Source organism: Gossypium hirsutum, chromosome A10 (assembly GCF_007990345.1).
Source record: "Gossypium hirsutum isolate 1008001.06 chromosome A10, Gossypium_hirsutum_v2.1, whole genome shotgun sequence".
NCBI classification, from domain to species: domain Eukaryota; kingdom Viridiplantae; phylum Streptophyta; class Magnoliopsida; order Malvales; family Malvaceae; genus Gossypium; species Gossypium hirsutum.
The window spans coordinates 3,277,848-3,296,901 of NC_053433.1; the positions used below are offsets into that span (position 1 = coordinate 3,277,848).

Below are 19,054 nucleotides of genomic sequence, written 5' to 3' on the forward strand. Positions count from 1 at the left end.
TATTTTCTGAAATCTCCAAATTTATGAGACAGTAAATTAATGCGAGGCGTATTATTTATGGTTCAACAGTGACATACATTTAGACAAGGGTGAAATTATTTATTAGTTATTATACTATGTGTAAATTGTAGATTTAGTCTATAGACATTAATTTGATCATTTTTAATATATTTATTTTTCAAATTTTGAAATTTCGGTCTTGACAAAATTGTGATGGTTAAATTTGTTAAGTTATGTTATTTTCAAAATTTATGCGGCAAATGTATTATCACATGTATTATAAATACGTAGGGATGGATCTTGACATTGAGTTTTCTTTTGAGGGGTGATTGACTAAAATTTTTAAAAATTTTGAAGGTTTTAATGAGAATTTTCAAACAATTTTGTATGTTTAACTAAAACTTTCAAAAAATGTTTTTTGAAAGGTTTAATGAGAATTTCAAAAATTTTGAGCGGGCTAATTAAAATTTTCAAAAAATGTATAATAAAAAAATTCAAAAACTCTTTGAGGTCATAAAGATCATCAGCCCCTGTAAATACGTCAGCTTGTTGTTTCCTCATATTACTCATAGAAAAATCATGTTATTTTAATTAACAGATTTAATGGCTATCATTTGATTTAGGAGTAAAATCTAAAAATTCGAAAAGTATAAAAACTAAAAATGATTAAATTGAAGAACATTAATTAAATCAACAATTTACCAGACCAATAACAGAATTTTGAGTTAACAAATTTAACTGCTACAATTTGGTTTAAAACCGAAATTTCAAAATCCGAAAAGTATAGGGACTAAAATTGATCAAATTAGAGTACATGGGTTAAATTCACAACTTACTTATAGTACAAGGATTAATAGCATAATTTCACCTTAGGCAAATGCCAGTTAGTTAAAGATGTACCTTGCCCAACCGAAAGCTTCCTTAAACTTCCCGCAATTTTTTAAATTTCTTTTTCCCTTAGAAAAAAGAAAAAAAAAATGTAAGCTTTGCTTGTCAGAGATTTCTCTGCAAATACATTGACACCAACAACCCACCCTCCATTACACTACCAACCGGCCTTCCCCTTCAACCTTTCTTCACCATTACAACATGCCTATCTCCACCCTTAGCCCAACATGCACTTATATCTTGTGTTTGGTTGTTTTTCTTTTTCATATAAAAACACACAACAAGACACAAAGGTATTGAGAGATAAGTAGAGGGAAAGACCCTTTGGTTAGCATATTGTTTGTAGCATTGGGTTTTTCTCAAGGAAGAAGAAGGAGAAAGATAAGTAATGTTTTTGAGAATGATGGAATCTGGGGTTCCTGTTTGCCACACTTGTGGTGAACATGTTGGGTTGAATGTTAATGGTGAACCCTTTGTGGCTTGCCATGAATGTAATTTCCCTATTTGTAAGAGTTGTTTTGAGTATGATCTTAAGGAAGGACGAAAAGCTTGCTTGCGTTGTGGTAGTCCGTATGATGGTACATTTCATTTTAATTCTTGATGCTAGTTTTTTACTTGTTTCCATTTGGTTCTTGATAAATCTTTGTTATAATCTTGTGTTTGCCAAGTGCTTGTTTGATTTCCCATGAAAAAGATAAAGATAGAAGTTGTAAACTGATTGCACGACTGATTATTGTGAACTCCTCAGAAAACCTGTTGGACGATGTCGAGAAGGCCACCGGCGATCAATCGACAATGGCTGCACATTTGAGCAAGTCTCAGGTATTGTTTTTTGCTGCTTTTGAAAGGTTCAGTCAAAGCCAGGAGGGATATTGAGAGCTTTGTGTTATTCATGTTGGTTTATACAGGATGTTGGAATTCATGCAAGACATATCAGCAGTGTGTCTACATTGGATAGTGGTATGTAATATAAATTTCTTTCCATATTATTGGTTTCTTTCTTTCAATTTCCTTCAGTTCTGAAAGCTCGAATCGTCTCGTAAAATATCGTAGAAATGACTGAAGACAATGGGAATCCGATTTGGAAGAACAGGGTGGAAAGTTGGAAAGAAAAGAAGAACAAGAAGAAGAAGCCTGCAACAACTAAGGTTGAAAGAGAGGCTGAAATCCCACCTGAGCAACAAATGGAAGATAAACCGTAAGTATTTAATTAGAAAAGCCTTGCTTGATTTTGAAATATACAAAGCAGATTAATGATAAGAGCCTATTTAGTGAAATGATTTTTGTTTATGTTATGTGTTACTGATATGTAATATTTGCATCTGCAGGGCACCGGATGCTTCCCAGCCCCTCTCGACTATAATTCCAATCCCGAAAAGCAGACTTGCACCATACCGAACCGTGATCATTATGCGATTGATCATTCTCGGTCTTTTCTTCCATTATCGAGTAACAAACCCCGTTGACAGTGCTTTTGGACTGTGGCTCACTTCAGTCATATGTGAAATCTGGTTTGCTTTTTCCTGGGTGTTGGATCAGTTCCCTAAGTGGTATCCTGTTAACAGGGAAACATACATTGACAGACTATCTGCAAGGTAACCAATACCATTAATGATGCTAATAACATAAGTTATCTTATTTCAGCTGATTTAGTATCATAATTATGTAACATATGGATTGTTACTAAGCTTGTTGGATACCATGGCAGATATGAAAGAGAAGGTGAACCTAATGAACTTGCTGCAGTTGACTTCTTTGTGAGTACAGTGGATCCATTGAAAGAGCCTCCATTGATTACTGCCAATACTGTGCTTTCCATCCTTGCCTTGGACTACCCTGTAGATAAGGTCTCTTGTTATATATCTGATGATGGTGCGGCCATGCTGACATTTGAATCTCTAGTAGAAACAGCCGACTTTGCAAGAAAGTGGGTTCCATTCTGCAAAAAATTTTCCATTGAACCACGGGCACCTGAGTTTTACTTCTCACAGAAGATTGATTACTTGAAAGATAAAGTGCAGCCCTCTTTTGTAAAAGAACGTAGAGCTATGAAAGTAAGTTCCTCAAGCTTCTTTAGCAGCATTTCTTGAATATCCATAGCACTTAGATGTTGTAATAATTTCCTTTCAACTTTGGTTACAGAGAGATTACGAAGAGTACAAAATTCGAATCAATGCTTTAGTTGCAAAGGCTCAGAAAACACCTGAAGAAGGATGGACAATGCAAGATGGAACTCCTTGGCCGGGAAATAACCCGCGTGATCACCCTGGCATGATTCAGGTTTTCCTTGGATATAGCGGTGCTCATGACATCGAAGGAAATGAACTTCCCCGACTGGTTTACGTCTCTAGAGAGAAGAGACCTGGCTACCAACACCACAAAAAGGCTGGTGCTGAAAATGCTTTGGTGGGTTATACATGATACAATACCAGACTTTCATAAAGATAGATTAAATATTTTCTGAGTTGCAACTGACATGAATAGCTTGTTACAGGTTAGGGTGTCTGCAGTTCTTACAAATGCTCCCTTCATCCTCAATCTTGATTGTGACCACTATGTTAACAATAGCAAGGCAGTTAGGGAGGCAATGTGCTTCTTGATGGACCCACAAGTCGGTCGAGATGTCTGCTATGTGCAGTTTCCTCAAAGATTTGATGGCATAGATAGGAGTGATCGATATGCCAATCGGAACACAGTTTTCTTTGATGTAAGATCAAAGATAAAGCCAATTTTCTGCTTAAGTGCTTCTGACAGTTTTAAACCTCTTGAGTTCTGACAATTCATCCAAATTTAAACTTCAGGTTAACATGAAAGGTCTTGATGGGATCCAAGGGCCTGTTTATGTGGGAACAGGTTGTGTTTTCAATAGGCAAGCACTTTATGGCTATGGTCCACCTTCAATGCCAAGTTTTCCCAAGTCATCCTCCTCATCTTGCTCGTGTTGCTGCCCCGGCAAGAAGGAACCTAAAGATCCATCAGAGCTTTATAGGGATGCAAAACGGGAAGAACTTGATGCTGCCATCTTTAACCTTAGGGAAATTGACAGTAAGTCCAAAATCTCTCAGAAAATTATAGTTAGATTAATTCTTTACTAAGCTCATGACTTGTTGACATATCTCTGGTTTTGTTTATGCAGATTATGATGAGTATGAAAGATCAATGTTGATCTCTCAAACAAGCTTTGAGAAAACTTTTGGCTTATCTTCAGTCTTCATTGAATCTACACTAATGGAGAATGGAGGAGTGGCTGAATCTGCCAACCCTTCCACACTAATCAAGGAAGCAATTCATGTCATCGGCTGTGGCTATGAGGAGAAGACTGCATGGGGGAAAGAGGTTGGAACTTTTATTCTTATCTATCATATTGCCAAAATTGATATCTTTATTGACCTTTCTTCCCTGCATAGAGGCCTTGAACTACATTAAAACTTTCTATATTTTTGCTCAGATTGGATGGATATATGGTTCAGTCACTGAGGATATCTTAACCGGCTTCAAAATGCACTGCCGAGGATGGAGATCGATTTACTGCATGCCCTTAAGGCCAGCATTCAAAGGATCTGCACCCATCAATCTGTCTGATCGGTTGCACCAGGTTCTTCGATGGGCTCTTGGATCTGTTGAAATTTTCCTAAGCAGGCATTGCCCTCTATGGTATGGCTTTGGAGGTGGTCGTCTTAAATGGCTTCAAAGACTAGCATATATAAACACCATTGTCTATCCTTTCACATCCCTTCCACTCATTGCCTATTGTTCACTACCAGCAATCTGTCTTCTCACAGGAAAATTTATCATACCAACGGTAATGAATGCTAGTAATACATGTCTTCTTTTTTGAGTTTTCAATACCATATATATGCTTCCACTGCTTCACATTTTCTAATTTGATGATCAGCTCTCAAACCTGGCAAGTGTTCTCTTTCTTGGCCTTTTCCTTTCCATTATCGTGACCGCTGTTCTCGAGCTCCGATGGAGTGGTGTCAGCATCGAGGACTTATGGCGTAACGAGCAGTTTTGGGTCATCGGTGGCGTTTCAGCGCATCTCTTTGCCGTCTTCCAAGGTTTCCTTAAGATGCTTGCAGGCATTGACACCAACTTTACTGTCACTGCCAAAGCAGCTGATGATGCAGATTTTGGTGAGCTCTACATTGTGAAATGGACTACACTTTTAATCCCTCCAACAACACTCCTCATCGTCAACATGGTTGGTGTCGTTGCCGGATTCTCTGATGCCCTCAACAAAGGGTACGAAGCTTGGGGACCACTCTTTGGCAAAGTGTTCTTTTCCTTCTGGGTCATCCTCCATCTTTATCCATTCCTCAAAGGTCTTATGGGACGGCAAAACAGGACACCAACCATTGTTGTCCTTTGGTCAGTGTTGTTGGCTTCTGTCTTTTCTCTTGTTTGGGTTCGGATCAACCCGTTTGTCAGCACCGCCGATAGCACCACCGTGTCACAGAGCTGCATTTCCATTGATTGTTGATATATTTTGTGTTTCTTAGAATTGAAATCATTGCAAGTTGACTGAAACATGTCTATTGACTAAGTTTTGAACGGTTTGTACCCATTTTATTCTTAGCAGTGTGTAATTCTCCTAAACAATGCTATGAACTATACATATTTCATTGAAATTTACATTAAATGAAACTACATCAGTCTACAGATTTTACCTGTTCTAATGTTTATGATATATAATATTGTACCTAAATACATTTGATGCTGATTATGTATGAAATAATGACACGTCATCAAAAAAAGCCTTCTGTAATGATAACACTTCGATTAAGAATGGATTGCAAGTTACATCAAATTCTAGTGTAAATTATAAAGAAAAGAATCCCTTGTGCAATGATAACACCCAAATCTCTAAACTAAGCAAAACTAATATGGTTACATGTATACTTTATCATTACAATGAAACCCTATTCTTTGTACAAGAAAATTCATTCTAACTCTTGTATTTTTTTCTAATATTTGTAAAATAAAATTTATTTATAGAAAATTTCAAGTAAGTGTAAAAAAGGGTTTTAAGTCCTTACAAGTTAACCAAGGGTGGAACCTTCTTTTTATTTTTTCTTTTCTTGTAATTTAGACAAGGATAGACCCAAGGGAAATTACCACTTTTGTAGGGTAGTGGAGATGAAAATGGCAGAAAATAGCTGGAAGCTGGACTCCACGAAAATACAGCTTATAAGAAAAGTATATTATATATACCTTTTAACCGACATCTGCATTTAATTTTGTTTTTTAAAAATACTTTCTGAAATACCTTGCATAAAAAGTTTAAAGATTCTAACTTTGACCCATGCATTGTATTTGTTTTGTACACCCATAAATAACATAAAGGGTTAATTCTGGTTTTAGTACATCTATTATACTACAAACATAATTTCGTCCTTATTTCCATAATGACTTTGGTAGGTATAAGTTGATAACATCATTAGCTTATGCTATTAAAATGATGAAGTTACTTTTTTTTGTTATTATTCGATCGTATAGTTAAAATTACGTGTCAATTAAATGCTTAATATTTTTTTTAAAAATATTTTATCACTTAATAGTAACAATTAATAATGTTATTAGTTGGATCTATTAATGACACTATAAAAGTCTCATGATTTAGCTACTGAATTATACATATTTTCTCACATTTATACTTAAAATTTTTTATTTCAATTTGATATCCAACTATAACTTTTGTTGTCAATAAGAATGTGACACAAAGCATTTTTTTATTGGATGCCAATAAATATTTTTGGGTAAAATGAAAAGAAAATGATAGTTTAGCGGCTAAATTGTGACTTAAACCTAAAAGTAAAATAATTAAATTATGTAAAATTAAAATTTAAGGATTAAATATTTATTTTTAGTATAATATAAGGACTAAAACCATAATTAAGCCTAACATAAAAATCTTGTATTGGATGTTAATAAACATAATCCAATCCCTCCCCACTTATTTGTTGTGTTGTGTTGTGTTCTGTCTTTTCCTCTATCACTTCACTTCCCAAGTTCCAACGTCACTAAAGCTTACTGCTTGCTCTCTAGTCTCTACCATGAAGCCACCACCACCATCCCTCAACTCACTACCACTCTTCCTCTTCCTCCTCCTCTCCGCCGTCATCTCCGCCGCTACCACCACCACAAATGCCACCTCTAAACTTCCCCCTGCTCCTTCCCCCACCACTGAAACTCCCTCTTCTTCTTCCTCCTCCTCTTCTACTCTAGACCCTAAACAAATTGAAGCACTTGAATCCCTCAACATTCCCACCGCAAGAGACCCTTGCATCCAACCTTCCCCTCACAACGCCACCGTTTGTGACAGCTCTAAGCCCTTTCGCCACCTCGTTTCCCTCCACCTTTCCAACTGCTCCTCTGACCTTTCCCTCTCTTTCACAGCTCTCAAGTCCCTCTCTTCCGTCCATTCTCTTTCCTTCACGAACTGCCACACATCCTCTATTCGCTTCCCTTATGATCTTTCCCTTTCCCTCACTTCCTTCACCTGCATTCGCTCCCTCCGCCGCCTCACCGGAGTCTGGCTCTCACGTTTCGTTAACTTAACCGATCTCACAGTTTCCTTCACTCCGGTTAACACTAGCGGCCTTTATGTAATCCTTGGGAACATGCATAAGCTGAAAACAATAACCATTTCTCATGCTAATCTCACCGGTTCTCTTCCACGGCACTTGCATCTGAACCTGACCCATGTTGATTTATCTGATAACAAGCTCAAAGGAAACATACCAACTTCCCTTACACTTCTTGAAGATCTTGAATACTTGAATCTTTCATCAAATGGGTTAAATGGGGAGATTCCCACTGAGTTTGGTGACTTGATATCGTTAAGAAACCTATCTTTAGCTTCCAATTCATTTTCTGGTTCAATCCCAGAGTCGATTTCTGCTATTCCAGGCTTGGTTCATGTTGATCTGAGTAATAACCAGTTAAATGGCACTGTCCCAAGGTTTTTCTCACAGTTGAAAGGCTTGAAAGTCTTGAACCTCGAGAACAATGAACTTCATGGGGTTTTACCATTCAATGCTAGTTTCATAAAGAAATTGGCTGTTTTCAAGGTTGGTGGGAATAGCAATTTGTGTTACAACCATTCTGTTTTGTCATCAAAAATGAAGCTTGGGATTGCTCGTTGTGATAAGCATGGATTGCCTATGTCACCTCCTCCTTCTAAGGAGTCTTCTGGTGATAGTGACTTGTCAGATTATGAAGATGATAGTGCAGACGATACAAGTGAAAACAAGGAGCATCATCACGGGCCAAATAAGGTTGTTCTTGGTGTTGCAATTGGACTTTCTTCCATAGTTTTCCTTATTGTTTTCTTAGTTCTTCTCTCAAAATGGTGTGGTTGAACAAAACAGTAGTTTCGATCATTGGTTAGATTTTTCATAGTTTGCCATTTATTTATTACTGATATTTGATACACTTGATTTGTGATAAACGAGGGGGGAAAAGTAGCTATAGGAGGCAGAGGAATCATTGAACTGGTATGGTATTCTTTTTTGCTGATATTTTTGGCCATTAGCAGTGGTTTCCATTTTTTTACGAGGTTGTGGTCAATGAAAGGTGTATAAGGAGTTGCTAATGAAATGTGTCAATGTTAGTCTTTTAAAAAATGTATTCTTCAACTTCAAGCATTTGCTTTTTGACACCATTTTTATGATTTTATCATTTCTGATAATTCACTCTGCTTTACTTTAATCGATTTGTTATCCAACTGTGTTGTCTAACATTAATCTAAAAGGTTTCTAAATATTAATATCAATGCCAAGAGAAAAGTTGAAATGTGAGCTTTCCCCTGTAAGAACGACCAAAGTATCGTCTTCTGCGGCTACTGTTCTAGATCTTGTCTCTCATTTAAAGCTGTTACAGTTCTTGAAATATCAATTAACCACATATTACTGTTGATCTTTTGCGAATTCAGGCTCAAAATTGTATGTTGTGGCATATACCTGTTGGACGATCTTCTTTGTTACTATAAACTTGGAGATAATGATTAAAAGCCAAGTTGTTGGTGTTGGTGGATGAATTTGTGGATGTTAATTTATTGTGATAAAAATGATGAAACATTATGACAGATCCAACTGTTATGGTTCCTGCAATAGTTTTGATGGTTGGATCCCAGTTGCTGTTCAGCTGTGTGTCCTGGATACTAGTTTCGTGGTTCTTACTTACTCAAAAAAGGACCACACCACGTGGATGTATGGCCCCAAAGCCGTCATCATGGCCAGGTTGCTGTGACCTTACTTTACTAGTAAGCTTAACATCGTACTGGCTAATTATTTACGATGCTTAAATCTTCGTTGACATAGAATTCGGGATTAAAAAAAAAAGTTGTTAATCTATAGCCTAGTGTTAAGGATTGAGTAGTTACTCAAGTTGTTAGCCTTTAGCTAAGGCTGTTAGCAAGTTTGTTATAAGCAGTTACTCCTTAGCTTTCTATAAATATGATAAGCTCAGTGTACAAAGATGAGTTTTGGAAGCAAATACAGAATTAAGTTTTCTTCTAATTAGCCTAGTCATTATTCGCAAGTCAATATAGTTCTGTGTTAGTTCGGTGTTTTACCTGAGTTTCTTCACCTAGTCACCAGAAGCCTCTGCAAGAACAATATCCATCCTTAAAATGGTGAAACCGATTCGGATCTCTCAGCACAATTTCTCTTCTGGTTTCCTTGGACATGAACTTGGCCATTTCATGACAATCACCGCATACTCGGAGATTCTTGGTAACCCGTATTGTTTTTCGAGGTGGTAAGGTTAATAACCCAAAAGCCATGGCTAATTTCTCACTGTGACCACAAAGAGCCATTTCTTTTTGCATCTCATCTGCATTAATCAAAGCATACTTAGTTTTAGGAAAATGGCCTTCTTCCTTCATCTTCCTTCTCATCTTCTTTAGCAAAGATTCAATGTTCTTGGAATGTGGGTGTGAGCTATTATTTCCACTCACAAAGAGATTAACTTTTCCCTTTATCTCTATCCAACTGCAACCTGGGTTCTTTCTTAGGCCTTGCTTCCCTATCTTCTCTCTCAGTCTTTTCACTTCCTCCCATTTTTCTGCTTCTGCATAGATATTTGCTAACAGTACATAGTAGCCTGAGTTTTCCGGCTCTAGCTCGAAGACACGTTCTGCAACTTTCTCGGCTAATTCAATATCATGGTAATTCCTGCAACCGCAAAGCAAAGCTCCCCAGATTGTGGCATCTGGTGCAATAGGCAATGTTTCGATGAATTCGTATGCCTTTGAAAGGTTACCAGTTCGAGAAAGAAGATCTACCATGCAGGCATAGTGTTCCAATTTCGGTTCGATGTTGAAATCATTTTTCATTATGTAGAAGAATCTCCAACCTTGCTCGAGTAGTCCGGAATGGCTGCAGGCATACAGTATAGATATGAAGGAGACTTCATCTGGCTCGATTCCCGCATCTCTCATCTCGTTGAAGGTAGCGATAGCTTCATTTCCATACCCATGCATACCATAACCAGCGATCATGACCGTCCATGAGACTAAATCTTTTGAAGGAATCATATCAAAAAGTAAACGTGCAAGACCTAGAACTCCACACTTGACATATAGGTCGACAAGTGCATTGGCCACATGTCGATCCGAAGAATACCCGTTTCTCAATATGTAACCATGGATCTCTTTGCCTCTTTCTAGAGCAGATAGGCTGGCACATGCAGGAAGAACACATGCCATAGTTCTACTGTCAGGTTTCAGTTCTTTGAGCATTGCAGCAAACGTTTTTAAGTGCTTCATTGGGAAGACAATTCTTCGAGTAACCTCCGATCATGGTATTCCAAGAAATAATGTCCTTCACAACCATCGTCGAAAAAACAGAGTTTGCAGCTTCCATGCTTCCACATTTAGCATACATATCCATCAATGCATTACACACAAACAAATTGGATTCCATGTTATTTGCCTTGATGTAATCATGTACATCCTTGCCATTATCCAATGAACCACTTCTAGCACAAGCATGTAGAATGCTTGTAATAGCAACCACATCTAGTTTAACACCTTCCTTCTCCATTTGTTGAAGCAATTTGATGGCTCCATCAGACCGGCCATCTCGGGTGTAACCTGCTATCATGGAAGTCCATGACACGACATTTCTTTCACCCATCTTCTCAAAAACCCTCAAGGCACCATCAAGATCACCACATTTTGAATACATGTCCAGTAAAGTATTACTAAAGTTGATTCTCCTCTCAAAACTAGATTTTATTGCCAAAGAATGAACAGCCTTCCCTAGTGAAAGAGTACCAGAATTTGCACAACCGACAAGAACACTAATAATAGTAGCCAAATCCACATCAATACCCAAATACATCATCTGTTTATAGATCCCCAGCCCTCTCTCTGTAAGACCATTTGATACATAGCCACTTATCATAGAGTTCCATGATATAACATCTCGGTCACACAATTTATCAAACAGTTCAAAGGCACTTTCAGGTCTTTTGCCCTTGAAGTAAAATGCAATGAGGGAGTTCACCACACTGTTACAGCTACCAAACCCAATTTTAACAAATACCCATGAACACATTCGCCTTCTTTTAAACTACCCAGAGCAGCAAAACACTTCAAAACACAAGAAAAGGTGTAAGAGTTCACTTCAATTCCCTTTTCCACCATTATCTTGAATAAACAAATGCTCTCCTTAAAATCGCCAATTTTTGCATACTCACTGACCATGAAATTCCACAAATAAACGTTCTTTTTCTCCATCGTATCAAAAACTCTCCTCCCTTCTTTTAAATCTCCACAAGTTGCATAAAATGATACAAGCTTCAAGCCCAAGGCTTCATCGACTCCAACACTATTAGACTTAATGATTGAATGAACTTTTTTTCCATCCGTAAATGATTTTAAACCAGCACAAAGCTGTAAAACCGAGCTGTACGTTTTAGTTTCAAGTTCAGATTTTTTACACATGCAAATCAATTCCATGGCATTTTCAAGATCACCCAATTGGCAGAAATGAAGGATTTTTGCATTATAATCTGTAACTTGATGATCAATGGTTCTTGTGGGTGTAGCTGAGATTCGGATAGGGATGCAAGAGCTGAAAATTGGAGAGAAAATTTTAGTCTTTAAAGAAGGTTTATGGATAAAGCAACCATTTTGAGATGAGAAAAAGTTTTCTTTACGGTTTTGGTTTAGAGTTAGAGGAGAGAAACATAAGTTAGGTGCCGCTTTAGCCATGGAAAGCCAGGGAATCTCTCTTTCCAAAATGCGAAAGCTTTATGAGAGCTAACGGTCTATAAGGGTCTGCCTTTTTCAACCATTATATGAATTTCCGATATAATATTATTAAAAGAAATAATCAGAAAATATCTTAGTTTAAAAAGATCTGAGTTTAACAGCGCACTGCAAATTCAGTTCAAATTGATTGATAATATTCAATTAAATCAGTTATGATGATTAATTTGATTGTGTAATGGTTAAAATGATTAAATCCATCACAAACCTTAGTTTCATTTCCTGATAAATAAATAGTTTCAACCAGTTTGTAAATTGGTTTGTACCAATTTACGAGTCAAGAAATCGGCCAATAACCGGTCAGTCCGGTTCTGGTTTAAGATTGATTGATTGATTAAATTTGTATTTCGATTTTTTACCGAATTGAAACTTGCAGGGTTGAAAGAACAAGCAAATGCCAGAAGAAACAAGGGTTACTAAAAATTGAAGAATAAATATAAAACCAACAGGAAAGTCTCAAGCATAAATCTATTCAGGAAAAAGAGAGAAACTGATACACAAACTAGTCAAAATCAAGTAGCCAAAACTGAAAACAACTCAAACTGAGCTCGTTACTGCTATTTCTTAAGCTCCAATATTTTGGGACTTGTTAAGGATGACACCTTCATATTTGACCTGGAACCACTTCATGGCATCTTCCTTAGTAACTCTGTGCTGAATACCAACACGTGACTTGCATCGGCGACGACGGCCAACGCGATAACCAGCTCGTTCCAGAACAACGTAGAAGTCCATGCCGTAGATACCAGTTGAAGGATCGTACCTAGAGAAGACAACAAGTGTTGGTAATTTATGCCATCAAGGAGTTCGTCAATATCAACTGTCACTACTAATAAAATTGAGCCTTCCCCATAACCAGTGTTAACCACTAGATGATAGCATCAGGAAATGTTAACTTTTAAAGGGGTACCTAGTTTCAAGCCACACACTAACTTTAACCGGAAAGGCAAACCTTTGAACGACTAAGCCTGGTTAAAAGTTGCATTGCTATCTCCTGGTAATTCTATGTTGCTTGGCCTCTTCATTTTATTTGAAGTACATGCGTCCGATACATGGATGCGAGGACAAAACCAACAATCAGCTAAATACATTGAAAACCTAGAATGGTATAATTGGCAAAGCAGCACCATTCTTAAATCCTAATAGCGATCCCGACCCTAAAGTTAAATGAAAGCATTGCAGGATACAAACAAGTGCATTGCCATTTCAATGAAAATCGAAGACTTGAACCTATCAAATATTGCTAATTCTCATCAAATTTAAATTGAAAAACAAGTATCCGGAATGCATTATCAACATATATCAATTAAAACAAAAGAGACATACAGAAAAAGACTTACTTGATGCCAAGATCAATGTGTTCCTGGATACCGAATCCGAAGCAGCCGGTATCACTGAAGTTCCTCCTCAAAAGTTCATACTCCTTAACCTTCAACCCACTCTCAAGAAGCTGCATAGCTTTCTCTCCCCTCACAGTCACGTAGCAAGCAATCTTCTCATTACGCCGAATTCCGAAAGATCTCACAGTGTACCTAGCTGCTCACATCAACCCCACATTTTTATTTCCATAAACAACACAATCCAACAAAAGGACAGAATTGGTATCATAATTTTTTTTTACCTTTGGAGAAGACGGGGGTTTGACCACTGAGTTGTTCCAAGACCTAAAACGAGTATACAGGGATAAGCTAATATTTAAGTGCAAGATTTGGGGGAGAACATGAATGGGTTTTTGTCTGTGTGAATAACGGCGGTTACCTTGGCGGCACGGGTGAGACGATCGCCACTTTCACCGACGGAGATGTTGAGGACAAGTTTTTGAACTTTAATCTCCCTCATTGGGTTCGACAGCTTCTTCTCCGATGCCTTTCGTAGTTATACAAAGTAAAAACAACCATTAAAAAATGTTAATGATACATGTATTAACAAAACGGAAAAGGTCGAGATAAAGAGAAAGCTACCATGATATGGGAAATGGAGGCTGAGAGCAGCGTTGTACTGACAAGTGACAAAGAGGCAGCTGGGTCTAATTCCTCACTCTAGGGTTTTCAGGCTGCATGTATGAGTGTTAAAAGTCGCTTCCTTGTTCATGTATGAGTGCCAAAGTCTCCTTGAGTTTTGGGCTTTTGGTCTATGGGTTTTTGGGCTAAAAGAACAAGAGAGAAGAAGATGAATGAAAAAAACAAATTGGATCTTTCTCATGATAAAGGTCCATTTCCTTCGAAAATCTAGGGTAACCCAAAACTGCTTTTTTTTCTCTTACTACATCACGGTCATTAAATTATTAATAAATTTATGTCTTGATTATTTAACTTTAAAAAAATTATAAAATAATTATTGAATTATTCAAAAATTTTCATTTAGTCTAGCTAGTGAGTTTCAATAAACATCGACGAGTAAAAAAGCATACATTATATTCAAGTTGATCTAATGATTAATAAGGAATATCAAAAAATAAAGTTGTTTGAATTTTAATTCATAAATTAATAATATTCAAAATATTTCATGAAAAAAGAACAAAACTGTAGAAAAGAAAGAAGGCCATGATAGTGATTTTAACAACCTTACATGAAAATTTTCGAATAATTTTATGACCGTTTTATAACTTTTTAAAATCGAGTGATTAAAATATAAATTTATTAATTCTTTAATCACTTCAAATGCTTTTAAAAGAATTCGGAGTTCTGTAGTTGCATTCTAACTCCGTTTCAACTCCGACTAAATTTAATCCCATTGTTATTTTTACCATCCACAAAAGTCAAACTCAGAATCATACTTGAAATATATCAAAGTTCTTATCACTCACTCGACAAATTTGTTATTGAAAAACCATTCATCATAAACATCAACTCTATGTCGATCAAATTTGTGTTACAATCATGTATATATAATGGGAATTCCCCTAATGAATTCGACATAAATGCATGCCAAATCTAGATCTTTAATAAATAAGAAGAAAAAAAACTTCTCACTGTAATACAGCCTAAGCCATCCTTTGCCTAAGCTTTGACTTTAAGCTGAAAGGCACAAATACCAAACAAGTTAATATTGCAAGCAGCAAATACAATTTTGTCACAGTAAAAGAATTGGGGCATGGATGGCTACTTCTGAAATTTGAAAACTCAATCTTTATGGTTTGTCTATATGGGTATTGAAAACCGGAAACAACCCGTAATGTAGCTTCACTGACGAGTTATTTCATATCCATTCAAATTCAACAGGAGAAGCAGACCCGACAGGAAGGCAAGAAAAGGTGGTGCAGAGGACGATCGTTATGTCTGGTTCACACCTTTGCTAAAACATATTCACACGGAAGAACCACGGCAGTACAAAGGCCATTACCAGGCATGCCATGAGGAAGTTACAGAAAGGCTGTCCACGCCAACATCCTGAACGTTGATCTGAGAAGCTACCACCGCCACTTGTAGATCCTTGGCCATGCCAATCTTCGATAAATCTGTTATCTCTAACGCCACTGATATTTTTTGCGGTTTGACCACAAATTTCGCACATTCTGCGGAAAAAAAAATTAAACATAAGAAGGTATATATAGGAGATTTGCCAACATGTTCTGCTTCCAAGTACTTCCTGAGATATCGAATGTTGGTTTGAGATACAAGCTATTCACGATACATAAAAACAGTTGCTATTTGATAATAATTCAATGAACTCTTAGACCTAAATGTATGATGACAATTCAATTCGCTCAAAGAGTTGAAAAAACAAGAAGATAGGTAAACACAAAGGGTCTATAGCTTCATATTCGATATTGATCAAAGTTAACATTTCTCACTTATGTATGTTCTTAGAGTCCAATTAGATATTTCATTGCAAAAAAACAATGGCAATGGAGAAAAAAGTCATGTTTCAATGACCATTGAAATATTTCACATCATTAACTCTTCTGTTCCACTTATCGTATATACTATATAGTTTTGTGCCTCCTTACAAAAGGTGGATGGTAATTTTGATATCCATAAATGAAAATGTTTCAATGAGACCTAAAAAACTTATAGTTGGTCCTAAAGCTAATCCCAAACACAACTAGAGCAAAGAACAATTAAAATTCCAGAGTTAAGAAGCCAAACCCTATATCAACAATACCTAACACATAATGACATGGTAGTAACAGCAAAGCATTAACAACAAGGCAATGCGTATTTTCCCCGAAGAGACCTAGTTTAGATCCTAAAACTTCACTACTAGAGAAAGAACATTACCTGTTTCCTTTCAGCTTAAACCATGCCTCTGCGCAATGACTATGTGCGATTCCTAGCTCATCTTTGCACTCACAACCGAGTTGAATTAGATCCACAGCAGCTGCAGTAGCCGATGTACTATCGGTAGATTCAAGGGATTGCTCAGAATTCAAATGACAAATTCTACAAACTGTTTCCTCATCCCAACTCTCCTTAAACTGTCTTCGGCCACCACCGCTTCCCTTTACATCAATCACACATGCGTCCTCTGCTTCAGCAGCTTTTGTCTTTGGCCCTTCGACTGATACTTTACTTGAACCGAGTCCATAGTCTTTCACTTCAAACTCTCCACTAATTCCTTCCAGAGATGCTGCCTCTTGGGTGTTAATCACAGTAATGGTCTGAATTACAGATCCACTAACTGAATTAGGGAAACTCTCACTACTTCCTTGATCAACTTGACCTAGTTTTTCGGCAACTCCTCTAATTTCATTCATCTCCTCGTAAATCGATTCATTTCTTTCTTCAACCAACCCCTCACTTGATGATACCACTACATTTGCATCAATTAAACTATTTGAATTCCCGTTAGTTCCCAGATCATTCTGACCAATTCCTCTCCCAAAATCCATCTCCTGATTCTTACACGATTCAAAGCCATCATTTTGCAATCTCAAATCCGAATTTTCTCCATTAGAACACAATTTTTCTTCAGAATTTTCCACAATGGCGGTTCCAGACACAACCCCATTAACCGAATTCTTTGAATTTCCACCGACACATTCCCCAACTTGACTCAAGTTCATACTAGTCCCTATGCAATCACCCCTTTTCTCTTGATCCATTAATCTTAGCTAACTAGACCTCTTCCTCCTCTAAAATAATAAAAAAACCAAGGCAATAAGCATACATATGAGCAATCAGATAATGGAAAAGAGCTAATGTTTTCTCCATTTTAAAACCAATCCCAGACCATGTACACTGTGATCAAACCATTTTTCCTGCTCATTACACCCCACCACAAGAATCCAAAAAAGCTATAATCACAAAAGAATCAACATAATCATAGAAAGAGCTTATGAACTCCCTCAAAAGTAATAAAAATCGAATCTTTGTTTAACTTCCAAAACAACCCAGAATCAGATCCTTACCTACTTTTGTATCACTTCAACTCCAAGCAAATAAACAAACAAACAAAAATCGTACCTCCACCCCAAAAATAAGAAGGGTTTTGTGAACATTGAAATGTCAAAACCCAATAATTCAAATGGAGAAAAGATCATAATAAAATGCGTTCAATTGTTATAAGAGAATCAAACACTTTCACCATTAAAATACAAATAAATTGAGAGAATCTATACAAATATATATAGGCTTAAAGAGGGTGAAAGAGGTTAGGTGATGAAAGGAACTTGAAAACAAATGGTATAAGAATGAAAATGGGTTGAGTGAAGATTACCTAAATATTGACTAGAATCAGCAGAAAAATAGGGATTATAATAATAGAATTATTACATTAATTAAATGGAGGAAAAAAAGGAATCTTTTTTTGGAAGGATTTCATTTTCGGATTCACGGCGTTTCATAAGTAATGCTTATCTTGATGGGTTAGGCAAATTTTATAATTTTTTTTGGTTCAAAAGGGTTTAGGCAAAATTTTGGGTTCTTGAAAAAGTTTTCTTTATTAGAAAAACACTATGATTTTCTCCTCTCAATGTGATCATTGACTTCATTTATGAATTTCAACTTTTTAAGGAATTGTGTTGAATGGACGAAGGTTTTTTTTTCTTTATTTTGTGTTAGAAATAGAAAATGGATATGATTATAAAATAAGATAAATGACGTGGAAGATTCAAGAAAGCGCATTGGCAAAATTGGTAACTTCATATACTCAATCTTTTAATATTATATTTCCAAAAATTCCACTTCCAAAAATAATAATAAAGTTAATTTGAAAAAAGTGATAGTTAGGGTGGGTTTGAGTGGACCGTCCATTTATTTACGATTAGTGTAAAAATAACGGTGACGGTGAGATTAGATACTATAGTAATACTATAGTATAAGATAAAAAATAAATTAAACGTATTGTACCCAGCAGCTCTTCCAAACCCCACATTAGAATGATTGTTTAAGATAATTTTTGTTTGATAATAGTTACATTCGAAACAAATATGTTTAGAATAAGGTTTTAGTTTAAAACAATTATTATTTGAGAATTATTAATGTTTGGAATAACCTTGTTTAGATTAATTGTGTTTTAAGAACAACTATGTTCAAAGCAATTTTTGTTCAGAGCTTCTATCTAAAAAAATGGTGCTTTTTAAGAACAATGACAATTCTTGTTTGTAACAACATTTACTAAGAACTATTATGTTGATAACAGACTAATGTTTGTAATAAGTCAAAATAACCTTTATTCAAGAATAATTCTTCACCAAATTAGAAAAAAAAAATAAACTTGGATTATGTCAATTGAGTTTTTGGGATGTCTTTCACTTTTAAAATGTTTCAAAGAACTTGCCTTAGTGAATTATGGAGATAATTAAAAGGTTCCATCTTAACATTTTCATTAACATTAAGGGTGTGCTTGGTTTGGTGGGAAAATAGAGGGATGGAAAAAGACGGTGAAAAAGTGGAAGAAAATTGATATACCCCCACTCACATGTGACATGTGGCAGGACGATAA

The 19,054-nt window shown here is 36.3% G+C and overlaps 5 protein-coding genes across 5 annotated transcripts; 2 read left to right on the plus strand and 3 right to left on the minus strand.

Annotated features, from left to right (window-relative positions):
- Positions 1-1,014: 1,014 nt before the first annotated feature.
- LOC107925233 (cellulose synthase A catalytic subunit 8 [UDP-forming]) lies at positions 1,015-5,559 on the plus strand. The gene is made up of 12 exons (XM_016855872.2): positions 1,015-1,466; positions 1,637-1,710; positions 1,797-1,848; positions 1,942-2,086; positions 2,217-2,483; positions 2,597-2,942; positions 3,031-3,294; positions 3,383-3,595; positions 3,690-3,933; positions 4,025-4,224; positions 4,337-4,690; positions 4,784-5,559. The coding sequence occupies exons 1-12, from the start codon at positions 1,277-1,279 to the stop codon at positions 5,369-5,371; spliced, it is 2,937 nt and encodes a 978-aa protein (XP_016711361.2). The 5' UTR covers positions 1,015-1,276; the 3' UTR covers positions 5,372-5,559.
- Positions 5,560-6,841: 1,282 nt separating this feature from the next.
- On the plus strand, positions 6,842-8,581 carry LOC107925313 (receptor-like protein 51). The gene has a single exon (XM_016855974.2). It carries the CDS (start codon positions 6,945-6,947, stop codon positions 8,250-8,252), a length of 1,308 nt encoding a protein of 435 aa, XP_016711463.2. The 5' UTR covers positions 6,842-6,944; the 3' UTR covers positions 8,253-8,581.
- Positions 8,582-8,921: 340 nt separating this feature from the next.
- LOC107925311 (pentatricopeptide repeat-containing protein DOT4, chloroplastic-like) lies at positions 8,922-12,154 on the minus strand. The gene is given in 3 exon segments (XM_041079585.1): positions 8,922-10,651; positions 10,653-11,428; positions 11,431-12,154. Coding segments are annotated over 3 exon segments (2,625 nt in total). The 5' UTR covers positions 12,113-12,154; the 3' UTR covers positions 8,922-9,484.
- Positions 12,155-12,606: 452 nt separating this feature from the next.
- On the minus strand, positions 12,607-14,284 carry LOC107924899 (60S ribosomal protein L11). The gene is made up of 5 exons (XM_016855469.2): positions 14,131-14,284; positions 13,928-14,035; positions 13,791-13,833; positions 13,510-13,705; positions 12,607-12,932 (listed from the first exon to the last, which is right to left on the minus strand). Exons 1-5 carry the CDS (start codon positions 14,131-14,133, stop codon positions 12,734-12,736), a joined length of 549 nt encoding a protein of 182 aa, XP_016710958.1. The 5' UTR covers positions 14,134-14,284; the 3' UTR covers positions 12,607-12,733.
- A 667-nt stretch (positions 14,285-14,951) lies between these two features.
- LOC107924907 (uncharacterized) lies at positions 14,952-18,164 on the minus strand. Its single transcript, XM_016855483.2, has 2 exons — positions 16,390-18,164; positions 14,952-15,683 (listed from the first exon to the last, which is right to left on the minus strand). The coding sequence occupies exons 1-2, from the start codon at positions 17,211-17,213 to the stop codon at positions 15,464-15,466; spliced, it is 1,044 nt and encodes a 347-aa protein (XP_016710972.1). The 5' UTR covers positions 17,214-18,164; the 3' UTR covers positions 14,952-15,463.
- Positions 18,165-19,054: the final 890 nt, after the last annotated feature.

What these genes read in the sequence shown, in the direction of transcription:
- LOC107925233 (XM_016855872.2), top strand. Translation starts at nt 1,277, where the DNA reads ATGTTTTTGAGAATGATGGAATCTGGGGTTCCTGTTTGCCACACTTGT. An exon ending in TAACCTTAGGGAAATTGACA is followed by an intron (nt 3,934 to 4,024) that starts GTAAGTCCAAAA and finishes TTGTTTATGCAG; the next exon opens with ATTATGATGAGTATGAAAGA. An exon ending in AGACTGCATGGGGGAAAGAG is followed by an intron (nt 4,225 to 4,336) that starts GTTGGAACTTTT and finishes ATTTTTGCTCAG; the next exon opens with ATTGGATGGATATATGGTTC.
- LOC107925313 (XM_016855974.2), top strand. Translation starts at nt 6,945, where the DNA reads ATGAAGCCACCACCACCATCCCTCAACTCACTACCACTCTTCCTCTTC.
- LOC107924899 (XM_016855469.2), bottom strand. An exon ending in GTCTCACCCGTGCCGCCAAG is followed by an intron (nt 13,834 to 13,927) that starts GTAACCGCCGTT and finishes TACTCGTTTTAG; the next exon opens with GTCTTGGAACAACTCAGTGG. An exon ending in CACATTGATCTTGGCATCAA is followed by an intron (nt 12,933 to 13,509) that starts GTAAGTCTTTTT and finishes TGTCTTCTCTAG; the next exon opens with GTACGATCCTTCAACTGGTA.
- LOC107924907 (XM_016855483.2), bottom strand. Translation starts at nt 17,213, where the DNA reads ATGGATCAAGAGAAAAGGGGTGATTGCATAGGGACTAGTATGAACTTG. An exon ending in TTTAAGCTGAAAGGAAACAG is followed by an intron (nt 15,684 to 16,389) that starts GTAATGTTCTTT and finishes TTTTTTCCGCAG; the next exon opens with AATGTGCGAAATTTGTGGTC.